Source organism: Gorilla gorilla, chromosome 19 (genome assembly GCF_029281585.2).
Source record: "Gorilla gorilla gorilla isolate KB3781 chromosome 19, NHGRI_mGorGor1-v2.1_pri, whole genome shotgun sequence".
NCBI lineage: Eukaryota > Metazoa > Chordata > Mammalia > Primates > Hominidae > Gorilla > Gorilla gorilla.
In genome coordinates this window covers 97,517,001-97,537,840 of record NC_073243.2, presented here as the reverse complement: position 1 = coordinate 97,537,840, position 20,840 = coordinate 97,517,001, and the positions used below count along the sequence as shown (strand labels likewise).

Here is a 20,840-nt window from a genome sequence, read left to right as displayed (position 1 = left end):
TAGTTACGATTGTAGTAGCAAAATACTCTAATTATGAGATTGTAGCCTGGTATGTTACCAAAAGCAGGTGTGCTGCAGAAGTTGTTTTTTGTTTACATATTCTTGGAAATTTAGCTTTGTAATCTCAAAACTCTTGGGCATTGCCATAAAAGTCAGAATACTGAAGTCCATGCTAAAAGTATAATGCATAAATGAGTATGCACAAGCCAAAGCCTTCCCTGTACAGCATGCTTTTTTGCTGAAGAGCCACAGGCAAACAGTGGGCACCCACAGGGACAAGAACAGGAAGCAGACTCCTCCACGGCAGAGACAAGGAACAGGAGCTGGGCAGCACCGCCATGTTTTAAGTATGCACCACAGGTCTAGATTCATAGCCCTGGCACCTGGAATTCCCAGTGGCTGGCTTGTTGGCTTTCTCAGGCTTGACCTCATGGAGGAGGGCCAGAGGTCTCTTCCCTCTGGTCCTTTTGGCCAGCTACAGCAGTCCGCCACCTGCTCCAGCGTGTACTGATACTGGCTCAGTAGACCAGGGCTGAGAGGCGGTAGAGCAGGGTTGTCTGACTAATTGCATCTGCACTGACCCAGGATCTGCCCAGGGCGTCGGAGAGCCCAGCAGAAGCTAGCACCTTTGGAGCCTTGGGAACCCATGAACATCCCGACAGTACCCTCAGTGGAAGCCTTTGAGCACAAGTTCACAGGAACGAGGCACCAGATGCCGTTTCTCACATCCTAACTCGATAGAGGGGACTTGGGCAAGATGCAGCTTCAGGAGTTGGCAGGGGATCTGCATTTCTTCTCCACCCAGAACCATAGGCCACGCGCTAGATGAGAGTGGGACAAACACTGCCGTTTGTGTTTCTTCTCCTCAGCAGCTAACACCACTCTGTGTGTGGCCTGGGTAGGGCCTTAAGAAATCTCTGTCTTGCTGTTGCAATCCTGCCTCACTGACTGGGTCACTCACCATATGTTGAGTTCCTGCTGCATGTCAGCCCTGTGACTGAAGAGATCGGGTCCCACAGGGGCAGCGGCATAAAGGTGGGGGTATGCATCCCACACCGGAATCCGTTCCCAAAGCTTGAGTCACAGCACCTGTGGCAAGCGGCACTGGGATGCTTTGTGATGTGTTCCATGGCAGCAGAGCCTTGGGGACACTTGAGTCATGCAAGTTCATAAGAGGGACACCCAGCAAGTTCGTATTGCTGGAGACAGAGTCGCTCTCCATATGAGCAGAATAGTGATCGATTTACGTTCAGGGGTTCCATGTTCTTCTTTTTGAAGAGATGAAGTAGAAATGATTAGGCATGTCAGCAACTTAGCATGATTCTAGAGTATGCATTCCCAATGAACATTCTATCTGGAAGATTTAGGGACTTCTCTGTTATCTAATCTGTCAGTGAAATGAAGATTAATTTTGCATCAATTAATTCTAATACCTTTTTTTAACTGATAATGAGATTCACAGTGATGTGGCTGTGTTTGCTTAGGAGTAACCTAACGTGGCGTCAGCAGGAGGACTAAGATGTTCCCGTGAGGGTGCAAGGAAGACCACAGTGGAACGAGCTTCCAAAACCAAAGAGTCATTATTGCAGTGAATTTTTTAAGAGCGTCCCTAAATTGCTTTCTAGAGAAATTACATTTTCAGTTATTGAAATAGATGCACACAGCCAGAGGGTAAAGGAAATGTTGAAAAATTTCTCGGTGCTTGTCTGGTGAGCCCTGCACGGGGTCATGGTGCCATGGGGCACACTGACAAGGGATTTCATGTGATCAGGTCTTGTTTCAGTTCCTCCCTGCCTTTCTCTGTCTTCATCTGTCCCTCTGCAGAGTGAAAGCAGCAGCAGTAGCAACATCTCCACCATGTTGGTGACACACGATTACACGGCAGTGAAGGAGGATGAGATCAACGTCTACCAAGGAGAGGTCGTTCAAATTCTGGCCAGCAACCAGCAGAACATGTTTCTGGTGTTCCGAGCCGCCACTGACCAGTGCCCCGCAGCTGAGGGCTGGATTCCAGGCTTTGTCCTGGGCCACACCAGTGCAGTCATCGTGGAGAACCCGGACGGGACTCTCAAGTGAGTGCTTGACAGTAACGGCGTCCTGGCAGGCAGCAGAGGGAGGGGGCACAGCACCCGTGAGGCACACGACCTCAGACGGGGTAAGCATGTGGAAGGGAGATCTGCGCTGGTATGTTAGAACAGGCTCAGCTCTGAGCACATGGGAAGTTGGATGGCCTTCCATCTCACACACTCAGACTCACAGGGTCTTTGAATAATCTGCATTTAGAAATAGTCTGTTCTAGCACATTGTTCAGGAATCCCATTTGACATTTTTGTGTTAGTCATAACTCAAGAAAGTGTTGTTTTGTTTGTTTGTTTTAAGAAACCTAAGGGGAAAATATCCCGTATCTTTGTTTCTTTGACATACATTCTTAGGCCGCATATTAGTCAGGGTCCTTCAGAGGAGCAGGACCAGTAGGGAGCATGCGGAGATGTTGGCGTAGACATAGGCACACCTCGGGTTGTTTTGTGCTTTGCTTTAATGTGCTTTGAAGACATTGCCTTTTTCACATGAGGTTTGTGGCAACCCTATGTCAAGCAAGTCTCTCGGTGCCATTTGTCCAACAACGTATGCTCACACTCTGTATTTGTGTCACATTTTGGTGATTCTCAAATATTTCATGCATTTTGTTATTGTATTTGTTACGGTGATATGTAGTTAGTGATGTCTGATGTTACCATTATAATTGTTTTGAGGAACAGTGAACTGCACACATACAAGATGCCAAACATAATAAACGTGTGTTCTAACTGCTCCACCAACTGTCCATTACCCCATGTGTCTCCCTCTCCTCAGGCCTGCCTGAGACACAGCAATATCGAAATTAGACCAGTTAATAACTCTACAGTGGCCCCTAAATGTTCAAGTGGAAGAGTCACATGTCTCTCACTTTAAATCAAAAGCCAGAAGCTTAGTGAGGAAGGCATGTCAAAAGTGGATATAGGCCGAAAGCTAAGCGCCTCTTGCACCGAACAGTTAGCTAAACTGTAAATGCAAAGGAAATAAAAGTGCTACCCCACTAAACACACAAATAGTAAGAAGGCAAAACAGCCTTTGCTGAGACAGAGAAAGTTTGAGTGGTCTGGATAGAAGATCAAACCAGCCACAACCTTGCCTTAAGCCAAAGCCCAACCCAGAACAAGGCCCCATCTCTCTCCAGTTCTATAAAGGCTGAGAGAGATGAGGAAGCTGCAGAAGAAAAGTTGCAAACTAGCAAACTAGTTGATTCATGAAGTTTAAGGAAAGCTAATCCTGTTAAATAAAAGGGTTAGGGGCTAATGCAGCTGGTGGCTTTAGGTTGAATCCAGTGCGCATTTACCCTTCTGAAAATCCTGGGGTCCTTAAGAACCGTGCTAATTATCATCACACCTTATATACCAAAAGGTTAATTCAGTTAAGAAACATGAAGCCGGTTTTGCTGCACTGAGTAGTATTTTACTGAATTTGATGGCAGTTTTTACAACTCTTCATCCCCCTGGAATGCCTGCTGTGGTAGAGGCATCTACTCTGCCTGTGCTCTAGAAATGGAACAACAAAGCCTGGCTGACAGCACATCTGTACACCATGTATTTACAACAGGGTTTACTGAGTATTTTAAGGCCAGTGTCGACACGTACTGCTCAGAAAACAAAAATTCTTTCAAAATATTACTGTTCTTTGAAAATGCACCGGTCACCCAAGAGCTCTGATGGAGATGTGCAAGGAGATTCGTGTTGTTTTCTTGCCTGCTAAGACAATATCCATGCTACAGCCCACGGATCAAGGAGTAATTTGGACTTTCAAGTCTTATTTAAGAAATACATTTTGGGCTGGGCATGGTGGCTGACGCCCATCATCCCAGCACTTTGGGAAGCCAAGGCGGGTGGATCACCTGAGGTCAGGAGTTCGAGACCAGCCTGACAAGTATGGTGAAACCCAGGCTCTATTAAAAATACAAAAATTCGCTGGGCATGGTGGCGTGTGTCTGTGGTCCCAGCTACTTGGGAGGCTGAGACAGGAGAATTGCTTGAACCCGGGAGGCGGAGGTTGCATAGAGCCTAGATCATGCCACTGCACTCTAGCCTGGGCAGCAGAGCAAGACTCTGTCTCAAAAAAAGAAAAAGAAATACATAAATACATTTTGTAATGCTGTAGCTACCATAGACAGTGATGCCTCCAGTGGATCTGGGCAAAGTAAATTGAAAACCTTGTGGAGAGGATTCACCATTCCAGATGTCATGAAGAACACTCATGAATCATGGGAGAAGGTCAGAATGTTAACATTAATTAACAGTGGTTTGGAAGAAGTTGATTTCAACCCTCATGGATGACTTTGAAGGTTTTAAGACTTCAGTGAAGGAAATAACTCAGATGTGGCAGAAACAGCAAGAAAAATAGGATCAGAAATGGAGCCTGAAAATGTGGCTGAAGAGCTGCAATCTCCTCATCAAACTTGAACGGATGTGGAGCTGCTTCTTAGGGGTGCGCAAAGAAAGTGGTCTCTTGAGATGGAATCTACTCCTGGTGAAAAGGCTATGAACACTGTTGAAATATTGGCGAAGAATTTAGAATATTACATAAACTTAGTTGACAGTGCAACAGCAGGGTTTGAAAGGATTGATTCCAATTTCCAAAGAAGTTCTACTCTGGGTATAATGCTATCAGCGTCACATGCTGCAAGGAAGTCTTTTGTAACAAGGGGAGTGGTGGCAAATTTCTTGTTGTCTTACTTCAAGAAATTGCCACAGCCAGGCCAGGCGTAGTGGCTCACGCCTGTAATCCCAGAACATTTGGAGGCTGAGGCGGGTGGATCATAAGGTCAGAGTTCACAACCAGCCTGGCCAACATAGTGAAACCCCGTCTCTACTAGAAAAAAAAAAAAAAAGAAAAAGGCCAGGCGCGGTGGCTCACGCCTGTAATCCCAGCACTTTGGAAGGCCAAGACGGGTGGATCATGAGGTCAAGAGATCGAGACCATCCTGGCTAACAGTGAAACCCCATCTCTACTAAAAATACAAAAAAAATTAGCTGAGCATAGTGACAGGCGCCTGTAGTCCCAGCTACTCGGGAGGCTGAGGCAGGAGAATAGCTCGAACCCACAAGGTGGAGCTTGCAGTGAGCCAAGTTCGCGCCACTGCACTCCAGCCTGGGTGACTGAGCGAGACTCCGTCTCAAAGAAAGAAATTGCCACACCCACTCCAGCCTTCAGCAACTACCACCTTGATAAGTCAGCAGCCATCAGCATCAAGACAAGACCCTCCACTAGCAAAAACACTACAATTCACTGATGGTGCGGATGATAGCCTTTTTTTAGCAAATAAACTGTTTTTAATTAAGGTATGTACATTTTTTAGGCATAATACTATTGCACACATAATAGACTCTAGTATAGTATAAACATAACTTTTATATGCACTAAGAAACCAAAAATTGATGTGGCTCACTTTGTTGTGGTAGTCTGGAACCAAATCCCCAGGACCTCTAAAAGGTATGCTTGTCTAGAAGTGGATTTATGATAAGAAATTGCCTCACATAGTTATGGAGACTGGCAAGTCCAAATCTGCATGTGGACCAGCAGGCTTCAGACCCCGGAGAGCACGTGGTGCAGGCTGAGCCTGAAGACAGTCTGCTAGAGAACGCCCTCTTGCTTGGGAGACCAGACTTTTTGTGTTCCCTTAAGGCCTTCGGCTGATTGGATGAGAGCCATTCACCTTAGAAAGGGCACATGCCTTTACCGGACCCATCAAAATGTTCATCTTATTCAGAAACACCCTCACAGGAATACCCAGAATAATGTTTGAACAAATATCTAGGCGTCCTGTGACCCAGTCAAGTTACACATAAAATCAGTTATCACAGGCACCTTTATATTTTCATCCTCAAACTTGAAGAGATTGTTGGTTTTATCTCCTGGTTCTTAAAAAAAAAAAAAAGGAACGTTTTCTCTAACAGAGGTCACAGTTCGTAGAGGATTTCCCATCCCCCTGCACACACATATGCTGAATATTCAGCTTTTCTTTAATGCTTCCAGGCAGCACTTGGTGAATGATGGAAAGGCATAATACCCGCAGTGTGTTCATTTCCCCTAGGAAGTCAACATCTTGGCACACAGCACTCCGTTTAAGGAAAAAATCTGAGAAAAAAGATAAAGACGGCAAAAGGGAAGGCAAGTTAGAGAACGGTTATCGGAAGTCACGGGAAGGACTCAGCAACAAGGTATCTGTGAAGGTGTGTTCGGGGGTCTTCAGGAGTCCGTGTCATCCCAGCATGAGAGAAAGGATCAGGGAGGGCAGAGACTCTGCAGACCTGAAGCTGGGCTTGCTTATGACCTCCCTCCCACCCACCAGCCCCGTGCCCTGTGTGTCCTGTAGGGTCTTGTTAGGGGCACTATGCTGGCCAGCACAGGGATGGGTGTGTCCTACAAGGAACCAGGTAGACCCCTGCACACTTCCGCAGGTGCACATGTGGCTTCTAAAGAATATGGTTAGGTTTGCAAATGAAGCACGGAGACTAGGTTCTCAGAAGCAGCGAAGGTGCAGAGAAGCTATGGCTCAGGCTTCCTTCAGTGTTCCTGCCTTAGAGCCAAGGGGAAGTGGCTAGATGTGGGGGTGCATATGGGCTCTCTGGCTGTGACAGATCCCCTTGGGGACAACTTCAATCAGCTTTAGTCCTATAATCGGATTGCCTGACACCTGCGGCGGGGGTTGCCTGGAGAAAAAGAAGGTATAGAAGGTATCTCCTGAAAGGGACTCTGAGCACCAGGGGCCAGGGCATTGGCGGCTTTGCATTAGGAAGGCATCTGAGGACCAGCTGGACTCAGCCTGTAGCATGAGAAAAACACGCATCTAAGCAGTGTTTTTGTGTTTGTGGGTAGGAAGAAAAAGACCCACCCAAATTAGTGTGACATGAAGCTTTTGAGTGCAGTGAAAATGTGGTCTGTTTTGATTGATGCCCAGGCAAGTCAGTTTCTACACATCTTTCAACAATAATTGTAGCCCTGGAATGAAAGGAATACACCTTAAAGTAGCTCATTTCGGTTAATGCTTGTTTGCTGTTTCCATTTCAGCTTCTCAATCCCAGCTACATTTATGACGGTGAGTTCTGTTCTTTTTCTTCTAGTCCTAGAGATGATTCTAGACCTGTGGGGCATGTTTCAGAGCACATGAGTGTGGCCTCTGGAAATGAGTTTTCCGTGGCGCTCTAGGCGTGCATAGCAGGTTAGGTCCTATCAATCTGTCGGGGACATGTGGGTGGGTGTGGAGGAGGAGCCAGGGCTGATGGGCCTTTACCGACTCCTTTCCCGTGCAGTTCCCCCAGAATTCGTCATTCCATTGAGTGAGGTCACGTGTGAGACAGGGGAGACCGTTGTTCTTAGATGTCGAGTCTGTGGCCGCCCCAAAGCCTCAATTACCTGGAAGGGCCCTGAACACAACACCTTGAACAACGATGGTCACTACAGCATCTCCTACAGGTGAGGGAGGCCCACTCCTGGTGGGTTTCGCTGGCTGGGAGCACCATCTTGTCACTTGGCAACTGGAAATTCCTCCTTCATGGATGGATTTCTTTGGCCGCCTTCGGCACTCCACTTCTTCCATGAGAGCCCATTTCACGCCTGGGTGTACAGCTCCTCATCAGCACTTGAGCTCCTGCCTTCCCTTGATCCTGAAGGAGGAGGCCAGCGCTGATGGCCACGTGCTCAGCTTTTCTGACGCGCAGTGTGTTCCCATCTGTGCCGCAGTGACCTGGGAGAGGCCACTCTGAAGATTGTGGGCGTGACTACGGAAGATGACGGCATCTACACGTGCATCGCTGTCAATGACATGGGTTCAGCCTCATCGTCAGCCAGCCTGAGGGTCCTAGGTAAGCACTGTGCAACGAGGATTCTACGTGACCCAGTGGGGCACGTCTTTCAGGAGTCTCTTTAAGTCCTGAGTCTGCCCTTACACTCCAAATGGCCTGAAAGATAGAACAATAAGTCATTTGTGGGGCTTCAAAAGACAGTTGTAAGTAGCAGACCAGAGTGTCTGGGATGTCACAGGAGAGTGACTTCTCGGCACCTTATGTAAGGTCGGGGGAGACACCGGAGCTCCTGTTGCTGGGAGGAGGATGGGGGCCTGCCTAGTGAAGACCTCTGGCTGCCCACCATGGGGCACCAGGGCCCCGCACGACCAGCCTCTGAGTTGGAGCAGGGTGCTTTCCGTGCTCCTAGTACTCAAAACACGCATATCCAGCTACCCAGCTGAATCTGGATCTGGTCTAGGTTGGTCTCATGTAGAATGTGCATGGGAAAAGCAGGAAAGGAGATGTGGGTGAGTCCCGGGCCTGTGCAGGCCCTGTGCCTGTCTGAGACCCTAACAGCAACCCCTCTGGGTGAATGCGCGCCCTCCTCACCCCATCCAGGAGGAGCCAGGCCCAGGGCGGCTCAGTAGCTTGTCCAGAGCATCTGGCTAGGAGGCATCTGCCATGGGGCCTGCTTGCTCCAGTGTGAAGAGCTTGTTCTCTCTCCTCAGCTAAACCACAAGCTCCCTGGGGCAGAACCAATATCTTAGGCTCTTTCAAAACGTCCTGTAGTTGCCTGATGTAGATAGCTGCTGAGAAAGGTGTGGACTGTTCTCTGCTGCCATCTTGCAGAAGGCCGGCCATGCAGTACTGGGCTACGCCACAAATGGAGGTGCCTCCAGAGGACAAATAAAACCCCAAATGAAAGATAAATTGAGTCCTGGAGCACCCCGTGTGTAGACAATAAGCAGAATTTGTCTTAGAACTTTTGTCCCAGATATCTTAATTTCCTGTTTTTAACAACATTAAATCAGAAGACATGTTCTGATTTTTTGGATCATGGAACAAGAAATTTAAAAGTCTAGAATTTGGCAGTAAACAGTAAAAAGTAAAGATTTTCTAATTTGTAAATAACACAGAAATTACTCAGGTAATTTTTTTTTTTTAATCACTAGCAAAAGCTAAAGGACTTTAGAAAGGTATACTATTCAGCTGGGCGTAGTGGCTCACACCTGTAATCCCAGCGCTTTGGGAGGCCGAGGTGGGTGGATCACGAGGTCAGGAGATCGAGACCATCGTGGCTAACACAGTGAAACCCCATCTCTGCTAAAAATAACAAAAAATTAGCCGGCGTGGTGGCACGCGCCTGTAGTCCCAGCTACTCGTGAGGCTGAGGCAGGAGAATCACTTGAACCCAGGAGGCAGAGGTTGCAGTGAGCCGAGATCATGCCACTGCACTCCAGCCTGGGTGACAGAGCAGGACTCTGTCTCAAAAAAAAAAAAAAAAAAGACTATTCATACCCTGGAAATGCAAATGGGAAAACAATCCAAGTGTGTAGTTACTTCTATCACACAAATTCAGCTGCACCCGTAAAGGTCTTCAGAAGAATTATCTTATGTGGACTATTCCAAGATGATCTTAACCATTTCCAAATTGTTCTCTGAGAGAAGCCACTTTGTTTGCAGGCATCAGTAATTTTGTGTTTTGTTTTAAATCTACCCTTGGCTCCACTCCTGTCTGCCTGAGGCTATTCCTGCACCCACGAGCTGTCTGGGGTGTGCGCCCTCATTCTGTCCGGCCCTGGCTGCCTTGCAGAGCCCCAGTTCTCAGATGCTCAGGAAACAAAGCCTTATTCTCAGTTCAGCTCTGGCTCAAGGCAGGGAGCTGGTCAGAGTCTGGGCTATGAGAGGGGAGTCCCGAGGCTGGAGGCATTGGCCCTGCACCCTGAGGACACATGCAGGCCCCCAAACTGTGTCCAAGAGAATCATCCAAAGAGAGCCCTGTCATCCCACCAGCCAGGGCCGAGGCTTCTGTTGATGAGAAAAGGGGGCCAGGTGCAGTGGCTCATGCCTGTAATCCCAGCACTTTGGGAGGCCGAGGCAGGTAGATGGCTTGAGCCCAGGAGTTAGAGACCAGCAACATGGCAAAACACCATCTCTACAAAAATACAAAAAATTAGCTGGGTGTGGTGGCATGCGCGTGTGGTCCCAGCTACTCTGGAGGCTGAGGTGGGGGGATCACTTGCCACCTGGGATGTTGAAATTGCAGTGACCCAAGATTGCACCACTGCGCTCCATCCTGGGTGACAGAGCAAGACTCTGCCTCAAAAAAAAAAAAAAAAAAAAAAGCACAGGGAAAAAGAAAGGTGTGTTTTAGAGGAGCCAGGGAGCACCTGCCCACTGTGATGCTCTGTCTCTGGGTCTGGTTGGTGGCCACAGAGTCGCCATTTATGTTTGGTCCACTTTTCTGTATATATGTAATGCTCGAATAAAAATGTTTATTTAAAAAAAGAAAAAAAAAAACACCAAGCCCTTTCAGTTAAAAAAAGAAGAAAAAATATTTTTATGTAAATAATAGTCCAATATTTCTTAATGTGAGTTGGTAGATGCTTCAAATCTGCCTAGTGAAATAATTTTATTCTTATTAATGCTTCTCTCTCAGTACTCCTTCACCTGCAATGTCAGAATTAGCCTTACCATTTATAAAGCACTTTAAAGGGGTGCACATGTGCCAGCATTAACAAAAAAAAAGACTGCAGAATAAAACGTAGCCTTTGGTTTAAGTGATTGATGTGAAATTATTGCTTCCCGTGTGTCCTTCAGTGAAGATTTGAGGCTTTGTGTGTGCCAGGCACTCTTCTGGTTTCGGGGAGGCTGCAGAGGTGGATCAGACACGGGTTCACTTGTAGTCGTGTAGCGGTCAGCAGTACTCCTGTGACAACAGTGCTAGCTGGCAGCACATGGCACCCACCAGGACTGCCCACTGCTATGCGAGGAGATGATTTCCAGCCATGAGTGAGTCAGGGAAGGCACGTGGAGGAGGTGGCCACCACCCCAGGGAGCCCGATTAGACAAGTCAGCTTGGATTGGACATGGTTTAAGGAAACGCATTCCCAGTGACAACCTGGGGAGGGGTGAGGAAGCCCACGTGAAGATAGGGATGGGCAGATGCTCGGCCTGGGCTGGACTGCAGGTCAGGTGAGCGGGCCGAAAGAGGGGAGAGGAAACTAAGTGGGGAGAGGAGGCTGGATGAGTGGGGTCGGGAGGGCCAGGCTCCCGTGGAGGCCTAGAATGACAGTGGCAGCTGTGCTTCCCAGGGGCTGCCTGGCAGCGGGGCCACGTGGGGCTCCCCCACTTAGTGCTTCTTTTCACAGGAAGACTCTTGAAAGGATGCTTTCTGTTCCTGTGGACATGTACACAGGGTTCGTTACTAACAGGTGATTTACAGTTGGCACTTTTATAATAAAATCCTCTTTGTAGTGTATTTATGATTCATTAACCATGTAAAACCCTGTGGACGTTAAGTAAATACTGTGGACTCTTGATCTCTCACGGCTGTGAAAGGAGGCGTGGGGAGGAGAGAGCAACTTAGCCTCGAGGTGGTGCGGCCAGGTGAACGGGGAGGACCATCTGTAGCAGTGCTGTCCAATAGAAGCAAAAAGAGGCCACATATGCAAGTTTAGATTTTTCTAGTAAACACATTTTAAAAATAAAAGTAAAAGCAGTTTTTACTAACATGTATTTAATTTAATGAAATACATCCAAAGTATTAGATTTCAACATGAAATCAATATTTGAAAAATTATTAGTGAACTATTTTGCATTCTTCCTTCACACTAAGCCCCAGTGTCTGTGTGTCCTTTATGCAGCCACCACATCTCTACTCGCATGAGCCGTGTGGCAGGTGCCCGGTAGCCACGCGCAGCTGCTGTGAGGGACAGTGCGTGGCGATAGCCTTCTTACCCAAGAAGCTCCACAGGAAACAAGCTCAAGCAGGTGCTGTTCTTCTTGCAGGTCCAGGGATGGATGGGATCATGGTGACCTGGAAAGACAACTTTGACTCCTTCTACAGTGAAGTGGCTGAGCTTGGCAGGTATGATGCACAACCCAGAATGCCTTCCGAAAGAGCGGAGCGTGGGGAAGACATACCAGAGAGTGCAGGGATAAAGCTAAGCAGTGTTATCTTGCCAGCAGTTGGAAGCTGTGTGTCTTGCATTTGAATCGTAACTCTCATTGCCTTTAGACGCTAAACACTGGGGAAGTAAGGAAGCCGTTTTCCACTCGGGTTCCAGCAGAGAGGGCCGAATGCCACCAGTCACCCCTCAGTGGGGAGAAATTGCTTCTCTCTGTACATGTGGAATAGTGGTAGCTCTGTGCCATCCTTGGGAGAGTTCAGGAGTCTTTCAAATGCTTCTTGTAGTTCTTAATCCTCTTGTGCCCTTCACGTTTCATTCGTGCGTGGAGACTTCAAGGAGTGACAGTAAAATTAGATGGGGTATCGGGGTCCTCGTGCACAAACTAAGAGAGAGGTTTCCCCATCAAAGGGGCTTTTTCTCTTCATGAGGGGCAGCCGAGTCAGGGGTGGCCCAGCAGTGCCATCAGACAGCCCAGCTTCTCTTGGCTCTGCCTCCAGGGCCACACAGCACACACATTCAGGTGTTGTGTCCCATGTGGCAGGAAGAGCAAGGTCAGAGGAGCATGACAGCTGTCCTTTGTCCCTTGGTAAGAACTCCCCCAGAAACTCCAGCCAGCAGCACCCTCTGGCGTTCATTCCTGAGGTCATAACTAGTCACATGGCTCCTGTTGCTGTCTCTGTCAGCTGTCTGTGGCTGCATAAAAAGTCACACCAGCACATGCTGTCTTAGGACAGTGGTGACATGTGCCTTCTTCCAGTGCAGTGGGCAGATGGCGCCATTATTCTGTTGGCCTCTCCTGGCCTGGTCAGCTGGTGCACCATGCCCCATGCGTGTCAGAGGCGTTGTCGGGGACACTGGCCTCTTTCCACATCGACTTTCACCCTGGGCCCCCCCACGTGAGGGCAGTGGCATCCCAGAACAGCAGGAGTAGGAGCGTCAAGGCCTCTGAAGGCCCAGCCTCAGAACGACCAACATCCTCCACCTCCTGTGGGCCAGAGCCAGCCCCAGGCAGCCCTGATTCAAGGGGACGAATAGCCCCCGCCTCCGAGTGACAGAAGTAGCAAAACCGTGGCCTTTAACCACACAGTCTGCCCACCACAGGCGCGTCTCTGGTCCTCACATGTGCAGAATGCACTCACCCACCTCAGGCCCCCACCTGAGGTCCAAGACCTCGTCCAGATCGCGTTGAGGTGTGGCCAGTCCCCAGGAGTGGGTCATCAGGGGCAGCTCCAGGGTCCTCGTGCCTGCCCCACACACCCCCACAGGGGCGAGGCTGAGGCAGTGACCACAGCAGACGCACCTTTCAAACGTGCAGGGAAAGGTGGCTGACGGGAGGCGTGAGCAGCCATCCCAGCTTCTGCACGTCGTGGGAAGCAGAAGGGAGTCGCCTGGCAAGGCCAAGGCTCAGAGGTCTTCCCCTGTCACTTCCCCCACACGCAGTGCTGGGAAAGCAGCCACCGACGTGAGGAGACCAAGGCTGCCTAGGAGGAAGGACCAGCAGAACCGCATGGCTGCGGGGACAAGGGCAGATTTGGGGGACAGCCATGGCACCACAGCCCCTCCGTGGAGTGGCCGGGAGAGCAGGGCCTCTGGACAGGGCTGGGCCACCACACAGCCAGTCCATTTAGGATAACAGAGTCTTTCTCGGTGCCAGACCTCAGCAGCCTCTGCAAATGGTCCCCCTGACATATTTTACAGGGGCAGATTCTCTGTCGTTAAGAAATGTGATCAGAAAGGAACCAAGCAAGCAGTGGCCACTAAGTTTGTGAACAAGAAGTTGATGAAGCGCGACCAGGTCACCCATGAGCTTGGCATCCTGCAGAGCCTCCAGCACCCCCTGCTTGTCGGCCTCCTTGACGCCTTTGAGACCCCCACCAGTTACGTCCTGGTCTTAGAAATGTGCGTACACACCTGGCCTTCCCTCTGCCCAGCCCTCTGCCTCCACCTCAGGGGGTTTTGTTGTTCCTGTTTGCTCTCTAAGAAGGATAGAAATTGGGTTTTTAGAATTTACAGAACTAAAAAACATCTTCCCTGTCGGAGCCCGCAGTTTTCAAGCCTTCCAGTAATGGCAGAAAGCAGTGTGGTCTTCCACAGGGCGGTTGCCTGATGAAGGGCAGTCACTGCTGGGATGGAACACCTGACGTGCTCAGCCAACCGGGAGACGCACCCCCCGCCCCCACTCCTTTTCTGAATGTCCCATGAGGCCAGGCTGTCTCTGGTGCTGAACCCAAGCCCCCATTAGTGGTTGGAGGCTGACCTGATACCCCAAGCCTGTGCAGGGCCAGCTCACCCCGGATCAGCGGGGTGCCCCTCAGGCCTCCTGCCAAGTGAAGGCCAGTTGGGTGGGAGGGTAAGACGCACCTCCCTGCAGAATGTCCTCCGCAGAGGGGCCGCGGGCACACCAACCAGAGCTGCCCCTCTGGTCCCCGTTGTACTTACTGGGCTCCTGTGTAAGATCAGAAAATAATTCAGTCACGTCAAGAAAAGAGTTTGAAACCTGCGTCCCACAGGAGCAGGTCTCATCTAGGGGTGGGTTCTCGTGGAAATGTCAGGAGAACTCAGGCTGGGGGTGAGTCCGGCAGGGAGCGGCCGGAGGCCAGGGATGCCACCCAACCTCCTGCAAGGCAGGGACGACCCCCATGGATTCATCCACCCCAAACATCTGTGCATTTAGCTTTGAAAAATGTTGATTTCCTCCTTTTTAGGGGGAGTCATTTTATACATTTACTTGCATTTACAGCTGCTTTTCCATGGGGAAGGGTAAAACCTTTTGCCACCATTTGGGAAGTTTGCATAGCTTCTTCAGTGGTAAGGATAGGATTAGCAGGGCGCCCCCATGGGGTCATGTAGGGGCAGACTCAAGCTCGGGGCCCCTCGCCAGCAGGAACTCCCTCCAGGCCCTGTAGCTGATGTTGTAGTTATTGTCATTTTTTTCTTAAAGAAACTATAAATGCCTCCCCATACCCTTCCTAGGGCAAGGCTGCCACAGCGTCCCACATGGCCCCACATGCAGCCTTACCAGCTTCCTCGGGCCGCCCATGTGCCATGGGTGACAGTGGGTGTCTCAGGAAGGCCTCCCACCCATGGCTGCACAGCTAGAACCTCCCCCAGCACATGGGGACGTGCTTCCAGCCCCTCTTTCAAGAATAGAAAACTCATCTCATGGCAGAAGGGCAGACGGTGGGGCGCAGTGAGGCTGAGCAGTGTGTGGAGAGGAGGTCCACTGGCCTCGCCTGGCCTCAGTCCCTGCCCTCCCTCTCATCGGCTCATTTCTCACCCTGGTGTCCTTAAAAGTCACACTGGCTTTGGAGGGTTGTCGTGGGGCCGAGATGGGGCGATGTGTGTGGAAGAGCCGAGCCGACATCCAAGCCGAGGCCTGGCCTGGGAGCCTCAGGACCTGGGAGGTCTCCTTTCTGGCTCCAGACGCTGGTGACCAATGGCCACTGCTCACCTTCCCTGGGGAGCTTTAACAAAACTGTGGCTTGAGTGCTCGTCACAAATCTCCTAAAGGCCTTCGTTTCTGGACTGACATTTCAGTGCTTTCAGCTGTCATTTCTGGGAAACAAAATGGTTTGGCCTCACCATCCTGTTAATAGGATCCGTTTTCATGACGGATTACTCCTGTTCTCACCGGCGACTCCCCATTGCTAGACAGGCAGCTGATCTTCCTACAGATTTCTGTTTTGCAAAGAGAGCAGCATAGGCCGGTGTTGAGAGAGGTGGGGGCCAGACCACCTCAGTCCAATCCTGGCTTCTCCACTCTGGAGCTGTGGGACCTTGGGAACGTTTCATGCTTTCTCTGTGCCTGAGTTTCCTCATGTATCAAATGGGTACACTAAGGCCCACTTCACAGAGAGTCATAAGGATTAAATGAGTTGTTAGAAGGTGTTGAGCCCCTGGCACTTGGCAGTGCTGGGTAAGTGTTTTTTTAGTATGAACAGTAGTTTCAGAGGAGGAAGCCTTCTGAGTCCAACACTGAGCACTCAGTGTGTCACCTCCTGCCCAGCCTGTGGTTACATGATCTCGGTGAGTCTTCCCGTGGCCCATTCTACAGGTGAGGAAACTACAGCTCCGAGAAGCGTGAGCTACTTGCCTTCCTTCAGCAGATACCGCAGGATGCCTGCTGCACCTGGCACTGCCGGCAGCCGGGCCACGCCATCCCCCGCAACAGGCGGGTTTGGACCCTTGACTGTGCCGCTCTACCACCGGCTTCCCTCTTAAGATGGAGACACCCTGTACCCCACTCGCATCTTCCCAACAGAGCTTTACAAAATCCCCCTCCTTGTCTAGTCATGCCTTAGAGGCACGGCCCTGAGATCCCGATGACACATTCATAACAGGTGACAGGTCCGACATGTTTACTTACTAGCCCAAAGAGGTCTTCAAAGCAAAGCGCATCATAACAGTCACCCGTTCCTGCCTCTTTAGGGCTGACCAGGGTCGCCTCCTGGACTGCGTGGTGCGATGGGGAAGCCTCACTGAAGGGAAGATCAGGGCGCACCTGGGGGAGGTTCTGGAAGCTGTCCGGTACCTGCACAACTGCAGGATAGCACACCTGGACCTAAAGGTTGGTGAGGCCCCGGGCAGGTGAAGGGGGGTCTGAGCACACCGGCTTGGCCGTGCGGGACACAGAGCCCCCTCTGAAGCCAGGCCAGGAGCCCCCAAGTGACTAGGGACAAAAAGGGTGGGTGGGGCAGCACAGACACTGATTGCTAATCTCTCTCTAAGCGTTTGCGTTCAGTGATGCACACGGTCAGGAGCACACTGGGTAAAACGCCGGAGCCCTCCCAGCCTTCCACGACTTTCAGAAAGTCCCCATGAGTTTTGCCCGGTGGGTGTGGTGGGTGCAGTGGTAGCTTAGGCGGGAAAGAGAGCATTCCCCTTGGTGCTGGGAGGGAAAATGAACACCCAGCTTCATAAAGCAGCCTGGTTTCATTAGGCTACTTGGCACTTAGATCTCCAAAGAGAGCTGCCCTGTGTGGATCTGGGTCCCAGCTCTGCTGTGTCATCTCTTCCTCCTCACCCTCGGCTGCCAGCTGAGTGGTCCGGCCTGCTTTGCACATGCATGGCTTGTCCTAGTTGACATCCTAGATTCCTTCCACCTCACCATAGAGTCCCGCCCATCATCACGAGTAAGCTTAAGATTGGATGGTCTGAAAATGACAGTTGTATTCTGATTTCCAGCCTGAGAATATCCTGGTGGATGAGAGTTTAGCCAAGCCAACCATCAAACTGGCTGACTTTGGAGATGCTGTTCAGCTCAACACGACCTACTACATCCACCAGTTACTGGGGAACCCTGAATTCGCAGCCCCTGAAATCATCCTCGGGAACCCTGTCTCCCTGACCTCGGATACGTGGAGTGTTGGAGTGCTCACATACGTACTTCTTAGTGGCGTGTCCCCCTTCCTGGATGACAGTGTGGAAGAGACCTGCCTGAACATTTGCCGCTTAGACTTTAGCTTCCCAGATGACTACTTTAAAGGAGTGAGCCAGAAGGCCAAGGAGTTCGTGTGCTTCCTCCTGCAGGAGGACCCCGCCAAGCGTCCCTCGGCTGCGCTGGCCCTCCAGGAGCAGTGGCTGCAGGCCGGCAACGGCAGAAGCACGGGCGTCCTCGACACGTCCAGACTGACTTCCTTCATTGAGCGGCGCAAACACCAGAATGATGTTCGACCTATCCGTAGCATTAAAAACTTTCTGCAGAGCAGGCTTCTGCCTAGAGTTTGACCTATCCAGAAGTTCTTTCTCATTCTCTTTCACCTGCCAATCAGCTGTTAATCTGAATTTTCAAGAGAAAACAAGCAAACATAACTGATCAGCTGCCGGTATGTTCATCGTGTGAAATTGCATTCCAAGTGAGCTGTGCTCAGCAGTGCTTGGACACAGAGCTGCAAGCTGCGCTGGGGTGGAGGACCGTCACTTACGCTCTGCCCAAGGCAGAGGTCGCATTGCTGTATCACAGTATTTTATTCAGGTTTCTGCAAAAAAATAAAAAGATACTTTTTTAAACAAACATGAATAGAATTTTGCAAATTTAACGTTTTCAAGATTTATTCAAGGAAACAAAATGCCTATGTTCAACCACTGGTGTTAATGAACAAAGATACTGTGCATCTCTGGGGAAGACGCACCTAGGTGGCGGCCACTCCCATGGCCTTGTCTAGGGCTCAGAGACCACTCGGCTCTGAGCTTCCAGGCGCCTCGTCTGTGTGCATCTCACGCCCGACGTGGCTTCTGAAACGTGCATTCAACCTCAAACTTTTGCATAAAATAGAATGAATCGTTTTGCTCTGATGAAATGTAGGCCTTACTTGTATATAAGACTGTTCCTGCCTTCGGTCTGTCATTTTCCCACCTGCCTCCCCTACCCACCCCCCACCCACCACCTGGGGCTTCCTCTGGGGGTCCGAGGGTCTGCCCATCAAATGAAGACATCAGGTTGGGTCCTGCCCCACTGCCCTTCCCCCTGTTCCTGCCCCAAGCCGTCAATCAGATTGTTGAGCAGTACACAGTCAGATGAAAATACTGTAAATGCACTCATTGGGGGTTTTTTGGTTTTACTTCATATCATGTGCAATGTTGTGGCTTTAACATTTTATGCAACTATTTATGAAGACCTCTGTTGTACCTGTAATAAATATATAGAAAAAGCACATACTTCGTATGGTGAGCTTTATGGTTTTGTGTGTGTGTTGGGGTTGGCGGGTGGGTGGGTAGGGTCGTAGCCCTGTGCCATCGGTTCAAAGAGACTTTTCGTGAAATTTGTTGGTTTTGAGGACTGTAAAAAGTGATTTCATACTCTGAATATAAAACTGGATAATAGGGTAATGTTTTAAAATTTATTATGCTATTATTCAGAATGCCAAAGTATTATTTTTTTTCCCAAAATCAGTCTGGACATTTACTACTTTTTAGACTTTTTGACATTCAACTTTCTGTATAAAAATTGGCTGGGTTTTGAGCTTTTGGTAAGAAATAAAAGCCGATTAAGCACTGGCCGCCCCACGGCTGGTACCCAATGCCCGAGTCACTGTGGCAGCATTCGCACTGGTGTGGGGAGTCCTTTCAACTCAAGGAGGCTGGGTTTCTGGGCACCCTCGAAGTTTTCTGGATGTCTTTTTATCTTTCTCGTGTGAACTGCACTACAAAAGAGACCAGCCCGCTTCCCAAGCCAGCCAGACACCTGGGTCTTGAGCCATAAACTGGCGTAGTCAAGCTTTGCAGCTTCCAATGTATTTTATTTATTCTTTTGTTGGGTTTTTGTTTGTTTCTTCTTGTAAAATTGTACAGAAACTTTTTAAAAGAAATTGGATTCGAAACTGGATGTGTATTCGTAACCTCATAATTTTTATTTGTGTATTGTTTCTTTTATTATTTCAGTTAAATTTTTACATTATTTTGCATGTATATTTCTTTGTACAGAGACCTTACATGTTTACACAGTATGATGTGATGTAAATATTTTATTTTGCCATCAGTTATTTTAAAAAATTAAACATATTTGCCTGATTTTTGTGTTAGGCTTTTTATTTAAATTGGTCACTGTTGAATCGGAAAGACAGGTGGCTGAGGGAGAGACTGATGCAGAGACTTCTCGTGGGTGGGAGGTGGCAGAATGTACTGGATTGAGAACCCTCTGTACACACTCAGAAATGGGAGTTGCTCAGCCTCCTGCAGACTGGTTGACAGACACCACACTCGAGACCCTGGTATGTGCCAGAATGTCGACTGACCGTGCACAGCAAGGCTGTAGCTTGTCCTGGTTAGAATAGCTAAGGCACCCTGTTGCCTGATGAACACAGAATTAAGCGAGGGAAGAGCTCGTTCATCCTGGCCTCAGAAAAGCAAAGGTAAAGTCCAGATAGATTCAAGAAAATGAAACAGTTTCATTTGGTTAAGAATAAACCAAAGATCCTGCACCTGGGAGAAGACTCCCCAGTGGTGGCCCTGCCTCGGCCTCGGCCCTGGGCCCACCCAGTCCAGGGGGACTTGCAGCCAAGTGGCTTCCACAGCTCTGCCACCCTGCTGACAGTAGCTTATTTTTTCCAATGACCGTATCTTCTCTCTTGATTCTTTCTGGCTTTCCTTCTGGGCTGATGACTTTCATTGTTCAGCACACCATCAGGAACAGGTATTCTTTCTCATCTGTTTGCTGAAGTCCTGAATAGAAGGCTGACGTGAAAGGACACTTGTGCAGTCTCTAAGTCAGGACATGGGAAGCTAACTCCCTGAGGTGTGTGCCCGCCCAAGTCCCAGCGGTACCCATGGCTCGGTGGGCTCTGGAGGGGGCGGAAATTCAAGGTTGGTTCTAATCTACCTGCCCAGCACAGCATCCTTCCCTGGGGGAGTTGCCTGGCCCACCACAGTGCCACACCTGAGCAACACGAAGGAGGTGAGGGGTGTGTGGTGGTGTCCTTTAAATGGGACACTTGCTGAATGGCTCAATGGAGTGGTTCTGCCTGTAAGATTAGCAGAACTCACTGTGCCCAGTGAAAGAGCCTCAGATGTTTGGTCTGTCGTGATCATTAGATTTTTTTTTCTCAGATACCAAGATGTTTTACATTCTGCAAGTTATTCTAATATTTTAAATACTCGGATTTTCTTTAGCCCTAACAAGTCAGGGAAATCAGTGTTTTAGCAGAATTATGAACCTCATCTTAGAGGAAGCAATAATCTATTAGATTAGATTAGGTCTTTGATTACTGTAGCTATACAGTAAGTCTTGAAAGCAAGTAGACATCCCCCCCCACTTTATTTTTTTTCCAAATTGTTTCTGCTAATCTAGTTCCTTTGCCTTTATGAATTTTGGAATAGCCTTGTTTATATCTACAAGTATTAGACCACTAGAAGGAAAGATCCTTTCTCCTGTACATTTTTGAGACAATTGTAG

At 49.3% G+C, this 20,840-nt stretch overlaps 1 protein-coding gene across 5 annotated transcripts in view; it reads left to right on the top strand.

Moving 5' to 3' along the window:
* The window catches only part of TRIO (trio Rho guanine nucleotide exchange factor), a 365,950-nt gene extending 346,491 nt beyond the window's left edge, over positions 1–19,459 (top strand). For 2 of the 5 annotated variants that reach the window (XM_031003166.3, XM_055367588.2), the window contains 9 exons: positions 1,825–2,072; positions 6,125–6,263; positions 7,102–7,129; positions 7,344–7,506; positions 7,774–7,895; positions 11,829–11,907; positions 13,649–13,849; positions 16,379–16,517; positions 17,135–19,459. In XM_031003166.3, the coding sequence (XP_030859026.2) occupies positions 1,825–2,072; positions 6,125–6,263; positions 7,102–7,129; positions 7,344–7,506; positions 7,774–7,895; positions 11,829–11,907; positions 13,649–13,849; positions 16,379–16,517; positions 17,135–17,677 (1,662 nt within the window). In that variant the 3' untranslated portion in view covers positions 17,678–19,459. The other 3 variants (XM_031003167.3, XM_031003168.3, XM_055367589.2) reach the window with 3 other exon arrangements.
* The last annotated feature ends 1,381 nt before the right edge of the window (positions 19,460–20,840 follow it).